The sequence below is a fragment of the Sturnira hondurensis genome, unplaced genomic scaffold (genome assembly GCF_014824575.4).
Source record: "Sturnira hondurensis isolate 20B ecotype Veracruz unplaced genomic scaffold, ASM1482457v3 Scaffold0003693, whole genome shotgun sequence".
In the NCBI taxonomy this organism is placed as follows: Eukaryota; Metazoa; Chordata; class Mammalia; order Chiroptera; family Phyllostomidae; genus Sturnira; species Sturnira hondurensis.
The window spans coordinates 11,174,084-11,189,431 of record NW_028076324.1 but is presented as its reverse complement, the minus strand read 5'-3'; the positions used below and the strand labels follow the sequence as shown (position 1 = coordinate 11,189,431).

The following is a 15,348-nucleotide window of genomic DNA, read 5'->3' as shown; positions in this document are numbered from 1 at the left end:
TATACATGCACACATATGCCCATGCCTGCACCTGCCTGGATGCACATGTGTACACATGCTATACACATATGTGTACACACCCAGACATGTAAACAAGCACATGTGCCCACACCTGCACGTGCCTCCATGCACACTCATGCACGCTGTGTGTGCACATGCGTGCACAATACACACACCTGCATGTGAGCATACATATACACACAAGCATATACACACACAGCCACACATGTACACACACAAGCCACTCTTGTATTTTCTCTTACCCTTATCACTATCTAAAACCCTATAGATTATTTTCTTATTTATTGAGCTCACTGTCTTCCTCTCCTGACTGGAATAGGATCTCTGCAAGACCAGGGACTTTTTTCCCTCTTGTTCATCATTGTGCCCTGGCACCTAGAACAGCGCCTGGCACACAGGAGATGCTCAGTTAATACTTTGCAACCAAGTGGATGAAGCAGCCGGAAGGGAAAGCCAGGGCCTCTGCTCTCCAGCCTCCACCTGAGTCACGTCTCCAGCTGCCTCTGGAAAGTATGAGAGCTGCATGAGTGAGAGTGAGATGGGGCCGGCGGGGGTGTGGGGACAGGAAGAAGAGGAGGGTGAGGGGAAAGGGGAGGGGCTGAACCCCAGCTCTAAAGGCAGCCCCAGGACCCACGGGTGCTTGTCTGCTGCGTGTGAAGCCCAGGAGTGTTGGGCAATTGTGGTTTTCCTCTCAGCCCTCGAGACCCAGCTATACCGGCCTAGCCTGGGCGTTCAGGGCCTCATCAGTGTAGGCATGGAGGAGACAGTGGTGCGGCCTTCGGTGTTCGTGGTGGACGGACAGACGGACATCCCATTCATGAGGCTGGGGCCCGGCCGCCGGAGAAAAACATGCAGTGCTGCCCGGCTGGGTCTGGGGCTCCTGCTGCTGCTGCTGGTGGCCGGGATGGCGGTGCAGGGCTGGTTTCTGCTGCAGCTGCACCAGCGCCTGGGGCAAATGGTCACCCCACTGCCGGTAAGTGGGGCCGGGGCTCACGGCGGGCCGGTCTCCTGTGTCCCTGCGTGTCTCTCTAGGCACGAGTGCACCAGGCGGGGGACAGATAGAGAGCAGTGCGGGGTGAGTTCATTCACCTCCTGAGGCCTCAATTTATTCATCTGTAAAATGGGCATGAAAATAAGAATGCTCACCTCAGAGGGAATAGAATACAATGTTGGGTGAATTGTGCCCGTGGTGCCTGGCATGTGGCAAGCGTCCACCCAGTGGAAACCAATGTTGCTTTTTTATACAAAATTAACATTGTGGAGGCGAAGGGCGCACAGTACATCCATCAGGTGCCTTCCTATCACTATAAGATCACCCTTGCAGTGGCAGCTGGCGTCTCTACTGTGTCATATCATTGTTTCCTCTAGTTTGGGAACAACTGAAATCTAGTCTCTCAGCCAGTTTAATGCTACGACACAGCTTTGTTGTCTGTAGCTTCTGAAACCCACCTCTGGCACTGGGCATTACCACTCGCTGTCCCAGGTCACCATCTCTGGGATTGCCTCTCATCCACTCTGTCCAAGTCTCTGAGAATCTCTCCGCATCTGTTCTTGGTTGGCCGTGGATGTGACTGTCTGCTGGCCACATCTCTGGGTCTGTGCGTCTCAGGTCATGCCCGTGTCGTCAAGACTTTCTGTCCTGTGTCTCCAGGTCATTTCTCTTTGTGTCTGGATCTGGTGGACACATGTGCGTGTCTTCGTGCCCACATGGCCTGCGTGCTGATGTCCTGCACACTCTCGCCCACATACCCATACACGCGCCTGTCCCCAGCCCATGGGTTGGTGCTGTCTTTGTTTCTGGGTCTCTGTGTGTCACAGACTCACCTGGACCCATAAACCGTGCATCCACGTGTGTCTTGTTGTTGTCACTTAAGTATCCAGTGTCACTTGTCCATATTTACATGCTGGCATTTATGTCCATATGTCTAGGGACCTGGAATATCATTTATTGAATAAACCCTTACAGAGCTCTTACTACTCTCTCAGGGCCAGGCACTGCGATACACTTTGCACAAACGAACTCCTGGAGTCCTACGCAGGCATTCTTTGTGTGTCCATTCACAGAGGGGAAAACTAAGGCAGCACAGGGCTGAGGTCCCTGGGGCTGGGGGGCACGTGCACGTGGCCCTGGGTGTGGAGCTGAGGGCCATGCTGAACCCACTGTCTGTCTGTGAGTCTGAGGGACACCAGGGCCAGCCCCTTGCGTCCTCACTCTGGGCTCCTCTGCATTTTCAGGAGAAAGACCTGTGGTCCCGGGAGCAGCTGATCCCAGGTGAGTCAGGTCCCCAGAGAGAGGCGTGGGATGGTTCCCACGCTGCCCCACCCCCACTGCTTAGTGGCATTTGCACAACAAACCCAAAGCCCACGGATGCCCCTCCCCCAAGCCCGAGAAGCAGAAGTTTGGGTCACTCCGGAAAGGGTGGGGTTGGTGGCAGGAGGTGGACGTGGTGATCTCCTGGAGGCTTGCCCTCACCCTCCACACGGTCCTCCCCACTGACTCTGACTCTCTCTCCAGAGCGGAGGTCCCACCAGGCTAATCCGGTAGCACATCTCACAGGTGAGGAGGATCCCGGGTCCTGGCCGAGGGCGGGGGCCGCGTGTCCTGGGGAGACCAGACAGGCGCACAACCTGTCAGAGCAGTCATTCATGTGCTGGTTCAGTATTCATTCAGGGCTGCCCAGGGCACAGGCACGGCCCAGGTCAGTGTGTTTCTGACTTGATTCACTGAATAAACCTGTGAGCCTGGCTCATGGGTGCTGTACACCAGAAGATACCTTACACACATTAATTCATTAACCCCTGAGCAGGCACGAGCCACAGCTCTGTTTTACTGAGAGGGAAACAGAGATGGGATGGGTGCTGCTTCCGCTCCTCAGCTCTGTCCCTGACAGATTGGGGTGCTTCGGTCAAGTCACTTAATTGCTTCATGCCTCAGTTTCCCCACCAGCAAGAGGACAACAAGATGAGTGTAGGGTGTATAAGAAGCAAATGACTTCACTGCTCTGTACCTCAGTTTTCCAACCTATGAGAGAGGATAAAGTAAATTAATACATAGAGGTGGGGGCTCAGAGAGGGGTGGCGACCGACCTAAGGTCACACAGCAAATGTAGGGCACATGCTGACCCATCCCCTTCGCCTCCCTCCCCAGGGGCCAACTCCAGCCTGACTGGCAGTGGGGGCCCACTGCTATGGGAGACGAAGCTGGGCCTGGCCTTCCTGAGGAACCTCCGCTACCGGGACGGCGCCCTGGTGGTTGCCCGAGCTGGCTACTATTACATCTACTCCAAGGTGCAGCTGGGCGGCGTAGGCTGCCCCCAGGGGCTGTACGGTGGCCTGCCCATTACTCACGGCCTCTACAAGCGCACGCCTCGCTATCCTGAGGAGCTGGAGCTGCTGGTCAGCCGGCGGTCGCCCTGTTGGCCAGGGACCAGCCCCCGCAGCTGGTGGGACAGCAGCTTCCTGGGTGGCGTGGTGCACCTGGACGCCGGGGAGGAGGTGGTCGTCCGGGTGCCGGATGAGCGCCTGGTCCGGCTCCGTGATGGCACCCGGTGCTACTTCGGGGCATTCATGGTGTGAAGGAAGGGGTGACAGCGGACTGGATGGGCTCTGACTATGGAGGGGTCCCAGGGACCCCAAAACCCAGCCGTTGGGGAATCCGCAGGCACCACCAGGGGCCGAGAACCCAGCCATGCCAAGATACCAGAGACTCAGAGGGCACCTCTGGAGAGGACAAAAAAAATTGCAGAGCCCACCACGGACAACACTGGAAGCAAAGACCCAGAGTCTCGAGGTCTGTAGGCCTCCAAACAGGGTAAAGCCGATCTGCCTGATATTCAGGAAGGAGGGGTGGGAGGGTATTTATGCTTCTGATTCCAAGGAAAGCGGAACTTGGGCAGGGGGTCCAGGGGCTTGGCTGAGAGCAGGAGACATCCCCCTCCCCACTCCCACAAGTGTGTGTGGAAAGAATGGGATTTATCACCTGGATTCATCCGTGTGGAGAGCCCAACCCCACCCATGGTCACAGTCACACTCAAGTTCCTGCCACAGGCTGTGGCCACACCTCAGCCTGGTCACACAAAGTGACCCTCAGAGGCACAGGCACAGGGTGTGCTGGTAAATGTCTGACAACCAGCTCTTCCCAGAGGGAAGGGGCTTCCTGAATCTGCCCAGTTCCGAGGTGTAAATGCTCCCACTGGGGCTGGTTGCTGGCTGCCGCCATCTCATCAGCTGCTGGCTGCATCCCCACCCTGCTGAGCAGCCACACCCCGCTAGGACCCCCTGGCCAGGGGGTGGCGCTGTGGGCGCTCAGGAGGGGTTTGAAGAAGGAAGGGGCAGAGGGAGGAGAGAGAGGCAGAGATGGGGAGGGGGCACCCGCCACATCACAGCGCGGCACACGGCTCCACAGTCTCGCCCTGTCCCAACGACAGACTCAAGCACACAGAGCATCGGTTTCTCACACAACCCCATACAAGTCACAGACAGCATCACAAACACTTGGTCACTGACACTGCTTGGTAACCACACATGATGCAACACACAAGTCACCATCCCAACCCCAGGCACTCACGTGGGCCATGCAGTCACACACATGATCATCGCATCAGACTTCCGCCTGCCACATCGCAGTCGGACTCATCACACACACACAGCATCGCCATGACAAGCACGCATCACACACACAGCCCGAGGCTCCTCTCAGCCAAGAGAACACATCCTGGGGTGAGGAACAGGCTTTGTCTGTAACCCTGGGCCCCTGACCACCAGCCTTGGAATAAATGGCAAATGTTGTTTATTCATCTGGGTCCATCTAGCCTTACAGCTAGGGTGGCTGGCAGAGATGGAGAAATAGACGGAATGACCTCCAGAGGTCACTTTACGAATAAGAAACCTCAACCCAGCCGGCTCAACTCCATGCAGGGAGCTTGGGGAGGAGCAGAGACCTCATGCCTGGGTCTGCCTTCCTCAAATCCACAGTCCCTGAGGAAGTGGAGCCTACATCCTGCCCAGCACCCTTACTGCAGACATCTGGTACAGAGAGGCAGTCTGGAAGCGTGGAGCAGCTGGAGGCCTGGGGAGAGTGTGGGGGAGAGGCAGTCAGGACATGCACACAGATGGTATACGGTGGTGTGGCTTCAGGAAGTCCTGCTTCCAAGGACCCTAGGATGAGGGATCAGATCCCAGAGGTGAATAAATTATTACTGTTATTGTTGATATGGCTATTGTCATTGCTGCCCTGTACAGGGCTGAAGGGAACAGGCTTTTCAGTCTGACAGTCCTAGGTTCCAATTCCACGTCCCCACATCCTGGCTGTGAGCAAGTCCAGTTACCTCTCCGTGCCTCAGTTTCCTCACCTGTAAAATGGGAAGTCACAACAGTCCTTGCCTCTTAGGTCTGTTGTAGAGATTAAGTCAGATCAGGCATGGGAAAAGCCATTTGGGGCAGTGCCTGGTACCCAGTCAGAGCTCCATAAGTGTGCGAGTGCCGAAAGGGATTTAGAACTGTTAGCAAGAACATTTCTTGGACACTTTCCCGACCCCAGACAACTCACGTCGCATCTTTATATACATACCTGGGCAGGGGCTATTCTGTCCCCATGCTCCTGATGTGGAGACAGGGGCAGGGACACCGTGCCCCCCCCCACCCCCCGCCACCTGGGACACAGGGCTTCATGCCTCTCTGCCATTACTGGGCTGGTGGGAGGTGGGACAGCCCCAAAGGCCTGGCCCCAGCCCCGCTGGAGTTTCCTTTACTCTCATCATGGTCTTTCTGTTTCCGTGGCTTTGATGAGCAGACCAAGGTGCAGGGCCAATGTATTTATTGCAACCACGAACTTCCGCCTGGGGTTGGAACCTCTCACTAAGTTTAGCCTCCAAGGATCCTTTCAGGGAGGGGCCTCTCAGGCTTTAAGTGAAGGAAAGAGGGAAAGAGGGAGGGTGGGTAAGGAGGGGTAGGAGGGGCATGGAAAAAGAGGGAGGGGAGCGAAGGACGGAGAGGACGAAGCGGGGAGAAGCAGAGAGCGCCCTGCAGGCCCACAGGCTGCAGCTGCAGGACACCGGGGCAGGGTGCCTGATCGTGTGTGTGTCTCAGGGGCAGGAAGCCCGGAGCTCAGGCCACTAACCTACTTTTCAGCTTCTCAGAAGTTTAGCTACTTGGTTTCCGCTTTTACCTCCAGGGCTCCAGCATCTTTACAGGCTGAGCCTTCTCCACTCCAGTTAACTCAAGCCCTGGATTTTGCCACCTACATCCTCCCTTCAGCCCCTGGGCAGGAAACACTCCCCCTCTTCTTTTCATGTCTTGTCAAGACTTAGAGGTGGTGGAAGGAAAAATGGTGAGAAAGTCATTTATTAATTTCCTACCATGATGCCATGCCCTCCTGCCCAGGGCACTGCGTTCAGACACTGCAATGCACCCTGTCAGAGAGACAGAGTGGTCTGGTGCCGGAGCCCAACCACCTGGGGTCTCACCCCCAATTCACCTTTGCCAGCTGGGTAATCTCAAAATGCATTCTTTCTGGGCTTCTCTGGGCCTCGGTTTCCTCATTTGTAAAACAGGATGAAGAGTGGCCTCTGCGTCACGCTAGTTACCGTGACACGAGCGGACTTGAGCCTTTAAGTGCCCTTCCAGGGGCTGGTCCACGAGGGGCCCTCCAGTGCCCACAAGGCTTTCTTTCGTAAGCGGAGCTGTCATCGCAGGCACGTTTAAATTTTGGGTTCTCTAGCTATGACATCAAAGATGACCTTCCATTCTTAGGACACTTCTAGTCACTGCGTGTGTTTTTAAAATGGTAATTAGTAGCCAATACATAGACATCGCAAAACTCTGCCCAGGGACAAACCCAGATTTCTGGGTTTTCTTGGGAAGTTGGAAGCTATGACAACAGCCCAGTTTGGGGTGGGCAGTGGCTGTCCCCTTTGGAGGGGGCATGAGCTCACCAGCTCACCGCAGTCTCCACCACTCCACCCCTGCCCCCCACACAGAGGCTCAATGTCACAGAACAGGGCCAAGGGGGGAGTGTATGATATACTATGACCGAAAGGACCCCCCACTAGGTTTGCTGTGCCAGCCACCAGAGGAAAGCCATCCTCCATGCCAGAGATTTGTGAAAAGGAAAGGAATATTTATTTAAAGCTGTATCGACTTAGAGTAGTGACCTAACATCCTCATCAAAATATTGAAGTCCTTTAGGACACCCACCGATGCACACAGTCCTCCCTTCTCCCTCTGCTCTAACCTGGCATACCTTACCTCAGGAAAAGCAGTAGAAGTCGTGATTCAGGCTCCCAGCACCATCCGCTGTGTCACCACCAGGATCTCCAGTTAACCCAAAGCCATGTGGCACTTTCTCGTGGCCCACCAGCAAGAGTCACCCCTTTTCACCCCTTTTCTTCCAAGCAAAGCCTCTCCTGCTTCCTAAGCCATGTGGCCAAAGGGAGCACCCCAAAGCCACGTGGTCCTCACTCTCACCAAAGCTTCAGGGTTCCCACCCTGCCAAAGCCACATGGCTCCCCCCTCACGTGGCTGTGGAATCTGGGTTTAAATCCCTGCGCCAACCTCCCTCTGCACCCCCATTTCTGACTCCTCCTACAATCAGTTACACTTGCCAGCACTCCTGATTCTTCCAAGTTTACTGGGCTGCCATCGTGAGTCTGGGCAGGTGTGGCTTCATGGCGTGGAGCCAATCTTCTCCAAGCTCTAACGCAGGCACTGTAACCAGGGGGAGCTGCCCCCTCGTTCCATCTTGGGTGGAAGTCACTTCCATCCCCCTGGCTCAAAGCATGGCCACAGCTATTTAACGTATCTATGCAACCAGTTAAAGGTTATAGATAGGTTAAATGGCCATGCCAGAGGTTAGCTGAAAAGCCGTTGCTGCACAAAACAGCTCTGCATGTTCCTGCTCCATGTGTCCCTTCCCCCAACTCACACCTGTGGGGGGAAAGGGGGAGGACATCCTATATACCTTTCTAATATTTCCTGGACACCTCAAGTTCTGGACCCCATTTTGAACCCCTATTTGGGGCCCCCTCCTGGCTGCACCCTGTCACATGAATGCCAGTCACCTTTCCTCACCATGCCATGCGGTTGTTCTTCTTACAATGATAATGGTCATTCATTGTAGGTCGTGCTTCTCATGTCCTCACTGTGTGCCCGACACTGTGCTAGGTGCATTAATTCACAGTAACTCTTCATTCTCATAATGGCCCTGTAGGACACCCGTGTCAGGGACGAGGAAGTCCAGGCACAGAGAGGTTAAGTCACTTCTCCGTCAAAGGTGAGACAGTCTGATGACTACGAGTTTCAGAAGAAATGAGAGTTTGTAGTTGTTTCAGTTTCCCATTGCTGCTGTAACAAATTTCCACCAACTTAGTAACTGCACTTAGTAACAGTACTACTTCAGTATCTGCGGTTCTGGAATGCGGAAATCTGACGAGACTAAAACCAAGGTCGTGGCAGGAAGGATTTAACCCCAAATGCTTTTCCTGGGTCTTCTTCTGGGGGAGCCCAAACCGACAGGTGTAGAGGCCACATGAATGGGAACTCACTTCTTTTTTTAACTTCTTTTTTGTTCCCAATGCAATTTAATTTAGGCCGAGGTCCCTCTGCATCAGGATGCTGAGGTTGATACAGGCCTACCTGTATGGGGAACCACGGGGAACCACCCCTCCCCACCCGTTCCTTCCCCAGGACTGTCAAAATTCCTTGGAGCTCAGGGAATGCCCAGGCATCGAGGGCGAGGAGGGGTCGATCTGAGGCCCAGCCATACGTCCACAGGTGTACCGAGCATCAGCGTGCTTCCGAGCCATCCGCCCTCCAGTTTTGTTCTCGGGACCTGCCGAGAACAGTGCAGTCTCTGCTCTTCCTGAGCCTGGCTGGTTTTTGGTGATGGGGCTAATTTTTGCCCAGGAAACTCTCCGAGGCAACTGCCCAGAGACACCATTGAGTCATTTCCTCTGGGGACCGGCAGCACCTCTGGGCTCTGCAATAGGGAGCCCCCACCCTGAGCACTTCTCTGGGGGAACTTTCCAGGGTTCTTTGTTCAAAGCAGCGCCCAGAAACTTCCTCCCTGGTATGGGTGCCACATTGGGACCCCCCCTAAAATTCACATGTTGAAACCCTAAGTCCCAACATCTCAGAATGTGACTGTGTTTGGAAAGACAGTCACATTCCAAAGGGGAAATGAAGATACAATGAGGTCAGTAGCAGGGGCCCACCGCTAATCCAACACAACTGATGTCCGTGTAAAAAGAGATTAGGCCACAGACACCACAGAGGGAAGACCATGTGAGAACATGGAGAAAGGACAGCGTCAGCCAAGGCTTCAAAAGCAACCAGCCCTTGCTGACACCTTGATCTCAGGCTCCCAGCCTCCAGAACTGGGAGAGGCCACGTTTCTGTTCTTGAAGTCCCCCAGGCTGTGGTGCTTGGCTGCAGCAGCCCAGGCAAACTAATCCAACCCTTCCCCTCTTTCCACCGTCCTAGGTGATCTTGTCCTTGACTGGGAGTGGAGGGAGAGACCCTGGAGGCGGGATGGTTGTATTCGAAAGGGAGAAGCAGAGACAGAGAGAGACTCGCAGTGCAGGCACAGGTCGGAGTAACGGATGCAGTTGCCAGGGGAGGAGGGTCCACCAGCCAGGCAAGCAGGTGGCCTCTGGAGGCTGGAAAAGACAAGGAAGCAGACTCATCTCCAGAACTTTCAGAAAGAATACAGCCCTGCTGATACCTTGATTTTAGCTCAATGAAACTGATTTGGACTCTGACCTCTAGGACAGGAAGACGACAAGTTTGCATGGTGTTAAGCCTCCAAGTTTGTGATAACTTGTTGCAGGAGCAGCAGCAGGCTCCTACGGCTGGGGCCTGGACAGAACGTCCAGCATCCAGGACGGTCCACCCTCATGCCACTTGGATCCACGTGCTCCGTGAAGATGGCCGCTGCGTTTGGGGGAAGCCACTGCAGGCGTCCTGTTCTCTCTGTTTCAACCAGAAAATGAAAGTGAGTGGGACAAGCCACTGCTGCAGCCACATCTGGTAACCTCAGCTAGTGCTCATCAGCTTCCTCCCCCACGCTCCGGCTAAACTCCCTCCACCCCCCGCGGGGGCGTCTGCTGTTCCGTGCAGCCTACCCAGTGAGGCGACCCAATGCCTCATCCCTGAGGGTCTGGCACTGTGGTCACTGTGCTTTCGGACGCTCAAGAGTGGCACTAATTTCTGTCACTCCACGGTGAAGCCATATCGCACTTTATAGACGGCTTTGGTGGGTGAGAGGTGTGAAGCAGAGCAATTTTGGAGGCTCCCACTGTCCTTAGCCACAGAGGAAGCTTACTGACACCTGACCTGCTCAGTGATATTCAAGTACCAAGGGCTTATCCGGCATCATGTCTAAACCTTCACAACCACCCTGCAATGTCAATGCAAGCATTGTGCCCTCACCACAGAAGAGGGACAGGGAGGCACGAGGGGGTAAATAGCTAAAGGCCCTTCATCTAGGAAGTGGTGGAGGCTTCTGTCCCGAGAGCCTTTGCCCTAAACCACAGTCCTAGATTGATGATATAGCACTCTAGCCTCTGTGTGGACCCATCGTATTATCCCTCCTGTGCTAATGGACACATACTTTGTTTCATAGTCTCATCCTCATGTGTGTCTTTTGGGGCCAGGGGTCCTCCTCTCATGGGTCCTGGGTGCCCTCAGACAAGAGTTGGGAGAAGGGTGGTGAGCCTTGTGCATTGACCTCAGGGACTTAAAATCCATGATTTTCAATAAGTGTTCCTATATGCCCCACCCTTTCTCCTCCGGGCTCTGCCCCTTCTCCCGCTTCTGGACACTCTCACCAAAACTTGGCCCTGAGGACTAGCTTGCCGCTCCCCTTGGGGGCTCTCCCCTGTCACCCTGGTCAGGCCCCTTCGGCTCACTGAGTCCGTTTCCCCAGCCGTACACTGCAGGAGGAAAACAGCTCATCCCCTACCGAGGAGATGGGAAGATTCAAAGATACATCTACGGAGTGGTAAATTTTTTTTCTTTGTGTGTATGTGTGGTTTTTTTATGAATAAAAATTTGAAATAATTGATCTTTCTCCTGTCCTTCTGATCTAAATTTCCGGTCTTTCGGTTACTGGTTGAGTGATATTAAGCAGCTGACTTAACCTCTCAGTGCCTCACTTTCCTCCTCTGTAAAATGAAGATAATAACGTCCCCAATACTTCATACCCTACAGTACCACCCCCACTGCCTGGGCGTAGTTAAGACACACCAAGTGCTTTGTTGAGTGGGTCCTGGCATAGACTCAGTGCTCAATCACATTGACCGCCATTGCAGATGGTTTATGATTTATTCTTGCCCTTTCCCCCCATTCAAGCAGTAGTGGACTTTGCATGTTCATTCCTTCCCAAGAGAGATGGTGGAAAGTAGGAATAACCTATGAGTGTCTTCCTGGCATCAATCTCCAAAAGCCTAATGTGATAAAGAGGTTTGGGGTTTGGCCAAAACCGGGGGGATAAGTAGGGATAATTCTGAAGAAGCACCCAGGTTCAGAGCACCCATGAGATCTGCTGAAGCCAGTGTTGTTCCTGCCTCACATCCGAGTGCCCCCTCTGCCTGGTCCTGCTGCCCTCACTCCCTTACAGGGGTTGAACCTGAAGTTGTTGAAGCATTTTGAAGTTACCTCCCAGCATGCAAATCTCCATTTCAGAGTCTGTTTCCTTGAAACCTAATCTACTTAGAGGGTCCTCAGCTGACACAGACAGACCTGATTCCTACTACAAATACAGAGACACGCTGAGTAAAGTACAATGGAATACTGTGACATACAGACGGGTTTGCAGAGAAGAAAAGTTCTTCAACGCCAGAAGGAAGAGAGAAGTTAAAGCTGAGTGACAATGGTGAGCTATTGTGGTCAGGGGCTTAGTCCCAAGAGTAGACACTCTGTGGCAAGAGATGATAACCCCTGGGGACAGAAACGTAGCTCACTCTGAGGGACACAGAGGACGGGGACTAAGGCCTCCACCCACAACCTAAGGCTTGAAATTGTAGTCCATTCTAATCAAGAGTGTCTAGAAAAACACTCTCTATTCTGGTGGGGGCAAAGGCACCCCAAAGAAACCAAGACCTCAGACCTCCTTCATGTGTTAAGTAGAGTGAATATGGAATCTCTACTTTACAGAAAGTGCAAGAACCACTTTCCTGAACCACTGTATGTAAAGTGCATACACTCACCTTTACAGAAAGGTAAAGTTCCATGGGGGCAGAGAATCTGTCTGTTTTGTTCACCTTTGATCACTAGAACCCAGAACAGTGCCTAATACACAGTAGGTTCTCAAACAATAATGGTTGAGTAAATGGTTGACTGTGACTTTGACCAATAGAATGTTACAGAAGTGGCACTACATGAATTCTAGGAACTAGGCCTGAGAAGGCCTAGTAGCTTCCACTTTTGCCTTCTTGGAGCACTAAAAGGCCATGTGAAGAAGTACAGCTATCTTGTGAGAGAGAATGGGGGGACGAAGAGACTCTGGAGGATGAAAGACATAAAAGGGAAGTTAGCAGATCCACCAGCCCCAGATGAGCTGCCCCTTCCTGTGGAGCTGAAACAAACCAGCCCCACCAAGCCCTTCTGGGCCAACTCATGAGCTGTGAGCAAATAGAACAGTTGCTGTTTTACACCACTGTTTTGGGGTGGTTTATTATGCATCAGTAGGTAACCATAGATCTTGAAATTCCTTTTCAATAATCATACAGATAAGCAGACAGACAGACAAAGAGATGAATAGATAAACAGATAGATGGGTGTTTGGATGGGTGGTTAGATGGATTGGGTCAAATGAATAAATGGGTAGATGAGTGCATGGGTGAACGGATGTGTGGCTGGGTGCATGGGTGGGCGGGTGAAGGTGGATGAGTGGATGGATAGTTGGATGGGTGGGTGGGTGGATGGATGGATGGATGAATGGGTTGCTGGGTGCATATGTAGGTGCATGGTTGGGTGATGGGTAGATAGATGAAAGGATAGATAGAAGTATAGACAGGCAGTGGATAAGTGGGTAGATGGGTGGATAGCTGGATGGTCAATTGCATGGATGGATGGCTGCATAGATTAAGAGTGATGGATAATGGATACACCCATATATTCTAAATCAAACTCTAAACTTACTAACAGCCTATTTTGGCATAAAATAACCACTAACTCATATACTACAGGCATTTATTGTACGAACTACCCACAGCTTTAGGCTAAAATTTGTGTATTTAAGAAGCAGGAAAAGAAAAACCCAAGGCTACTGTGTATTCCAGATTTATATCTGGAAGCAATATGTTGTCATGTGTTGGGGACAGCCCTGCCTGGTTTCAGGAGCTGAAACCCCCCGTGGCTAAGGCTGAGTGAGAGACCTTCAGACCATAAGCCACTAAAGAGACAAAGCTTATCTCCCTGGCAGAAGCACTTCTTCTGCTCCTTTTTCCATAACTGGCCTCCAATGCTTGATCAGTTAGCCAATGACAGGTAAGATTCCCCAAGGGGGGGACCACCTAAGACAGGCACGATCACGTGGAGGTGCTAGGGAAGGACCTGGGGGTTATGGAGAAAGGGGGTGATGGACTCTCGCTCCCCGGCTTTGATGAAGCCTGAATCCTCAGTCTGTCTGAGAAAAGTCTCTGAGAATTATTTGGCTATCTGCCTCCTCTGCCTGACTTAAGCCTGAAAACAATGAAGGAGGGTCATGTAGCTTTGTACTGGGAATGGCAGGTTCCCCAGGTGATCACGCAGGAGAAAGAATTCCTAAAGTCCTGTGAAACCTGCTTTGCTAAGAGTGCTTTCATTCATATGATAAGGGTCCCAGCAGGAAATGAGTATGTCTCCCAAAGTTTCTGCAACGCCCTTTCCTGAAAGATCTGGACTCAGGCTAAGCCCTCAGATTTCTTTGAAATGTTATCTACTCTTTGATCCTTGCCACCCTGTATTCCTGTGCATTACAACTCAATAAAAGGCCCTGGAGGAAGGGGCTCCAGGCCCTTCCCCTTTGAGGGATCAGCCACCTTTCCTCCCGAGGCAGATTACGTCTTGATAGTGTTTACTTTCATCCGTGGTGGATGGGGGTCTTGCGGGAAAAGTCTCCCCCACAGTCATGTTACCATCACTGTGATGACAAGGAATGTCCTCTGAGAGCACCCTGCATTTCCTGAGAGGAATCCAGGCACATAAATCCTATTCCATTGGCCAATGTGTCTATATCTGTACCAGTCCACACTGCTACTCAGGAAGTCAAAGCCCTTCTTATCTTTCTTCTTCAGAATTATCTCAGTTATGTAGAACCCTTTACTTTAACTCATCAAGTTTCACCGAAAAAGAAAACCCCACCCTGCAGAGATTTTTATTGGAAGTGCATTGAATCTGTAGATCAAATTGGAGAGTACAGATTCTTTATAACATTGAGTCTTCCAATCAATGAAAGTGGTAGTACTCTCTTTTCAATGTTTCTCAATGTTTCATATTTTTCTTCATAAATAATTTGAACCATTTTAGATTTATTTCTAAGTGTTTTGTATTTATTGCTATGCTATACATAACACCTGCTGCTGGTATATACGATGCAATCGGTAGTGGTAGTCCTCACAATGACACTGAAAACATGTCTCTAAACAGACAGCCTTCTCTTATTTCTGACCTTCGAATGACTTTAATGTTTCACCATTAACGATGAATCTGCTCTGGGGTTTTTAAGTAGCTCTTGTCAGATTAAGGAAATCCCCTCAGTCCTAATTTGCTGATATTTTTGGAAGTCATGAATGTGTTATGTATTGTGTATTATTAAATTTTATCTCTGTATTTCTTAAGAATACCACATGATTTTTTTCCTCCTTTGGACTGATAATGTGATGAATTATGTTCGTCACTATTCTAATGTTAATTCAACATTTATTTCTGGAATAAATGCAACTTGATCATGATGTGTGTTTTAATACATTACCAAATTTAATTTTTATATAGGATTTTTGCATGTTTCAGAGAAAGATTTTTCTGATTCACACTATTTATTTCTGGGTTTGGTATCAAGGCAATGCTGGCTTCATAAAAGGAACTGGGCGTGGGTGTTTTTCTTATATTCTGAAACAGTTTGTACATGATTAGCACTATCGGCTACACTGCTGCTGACCACTAGTAAACACATCTAGATCTGGTGTCTGATTTGGGGGCAGGGTTTTTTGTGGAGGAAGATTTTGAAGTTATTATTCAATTTCTCTAATGAGTTTTAAATTCTTCAGACTTTGTGTTTTCCCTTGATTTGGATTTTTAAGTCTACATTTGTTTAGGAATTTGGATATTTCTCTCTATATTTTCACAATT

At 51.3% G+C, this 15,348-nt stretch overlaps 1 protein-coding gene across 1 annotated transcript; it reads left to right on the top strand.

The window, feature by feature from the left end:
• Nucleotides 1-319: 319 nt before the first annotated feature.
• On the top strand, nt 320-3,744 carry TNFSF14 (TNF superfamily member 14). Its single transcript, XM_037042713.1, has 5 exons — nt 320-531; nt 717-994; nt 2,257-2,293; nt 2,537-2,578; nt 3,170-3,744. The coding sequence occupies exons 1-5, from the start codon at nt 453-455 to the stop codon at nt 3,595-3,597; spliced, it is 864 nt and encodes a 287-aa protein (XP_036898608.1). The 5' UTR covers nt 320-452; the 3' UTR covers nt 3,598-3,744.
• Nucleotides 3,745-15,348: the final 11,604 nt, after the last annotated feature.

Bases quoted from the DNA above. Each gene is read 5' to 3' on its own strand.
- TNFSF14 (XM_037042713.1), top strand. From the start codon at position 453: ATGAAGCAGCCGGAAGGGAAAGCCAGGGCCTCTGCTCTCCAGCCTCCA. The intron at 2,294-2,536 runs GTGAGTCAGGTC...CTCTCTCTCCAG, and splicing joins CCGGGAGCAGCTGATCCCAG to AGCGGAGGTCCCACCAGGCT. The intron at 2,579-3,169 runs GTGAGGAGGATC...CTCCCTCCCCAG, and splicing joins TCCGGTAGCACATCTCACAG to GGGCCAACTCCAGCCTGACT.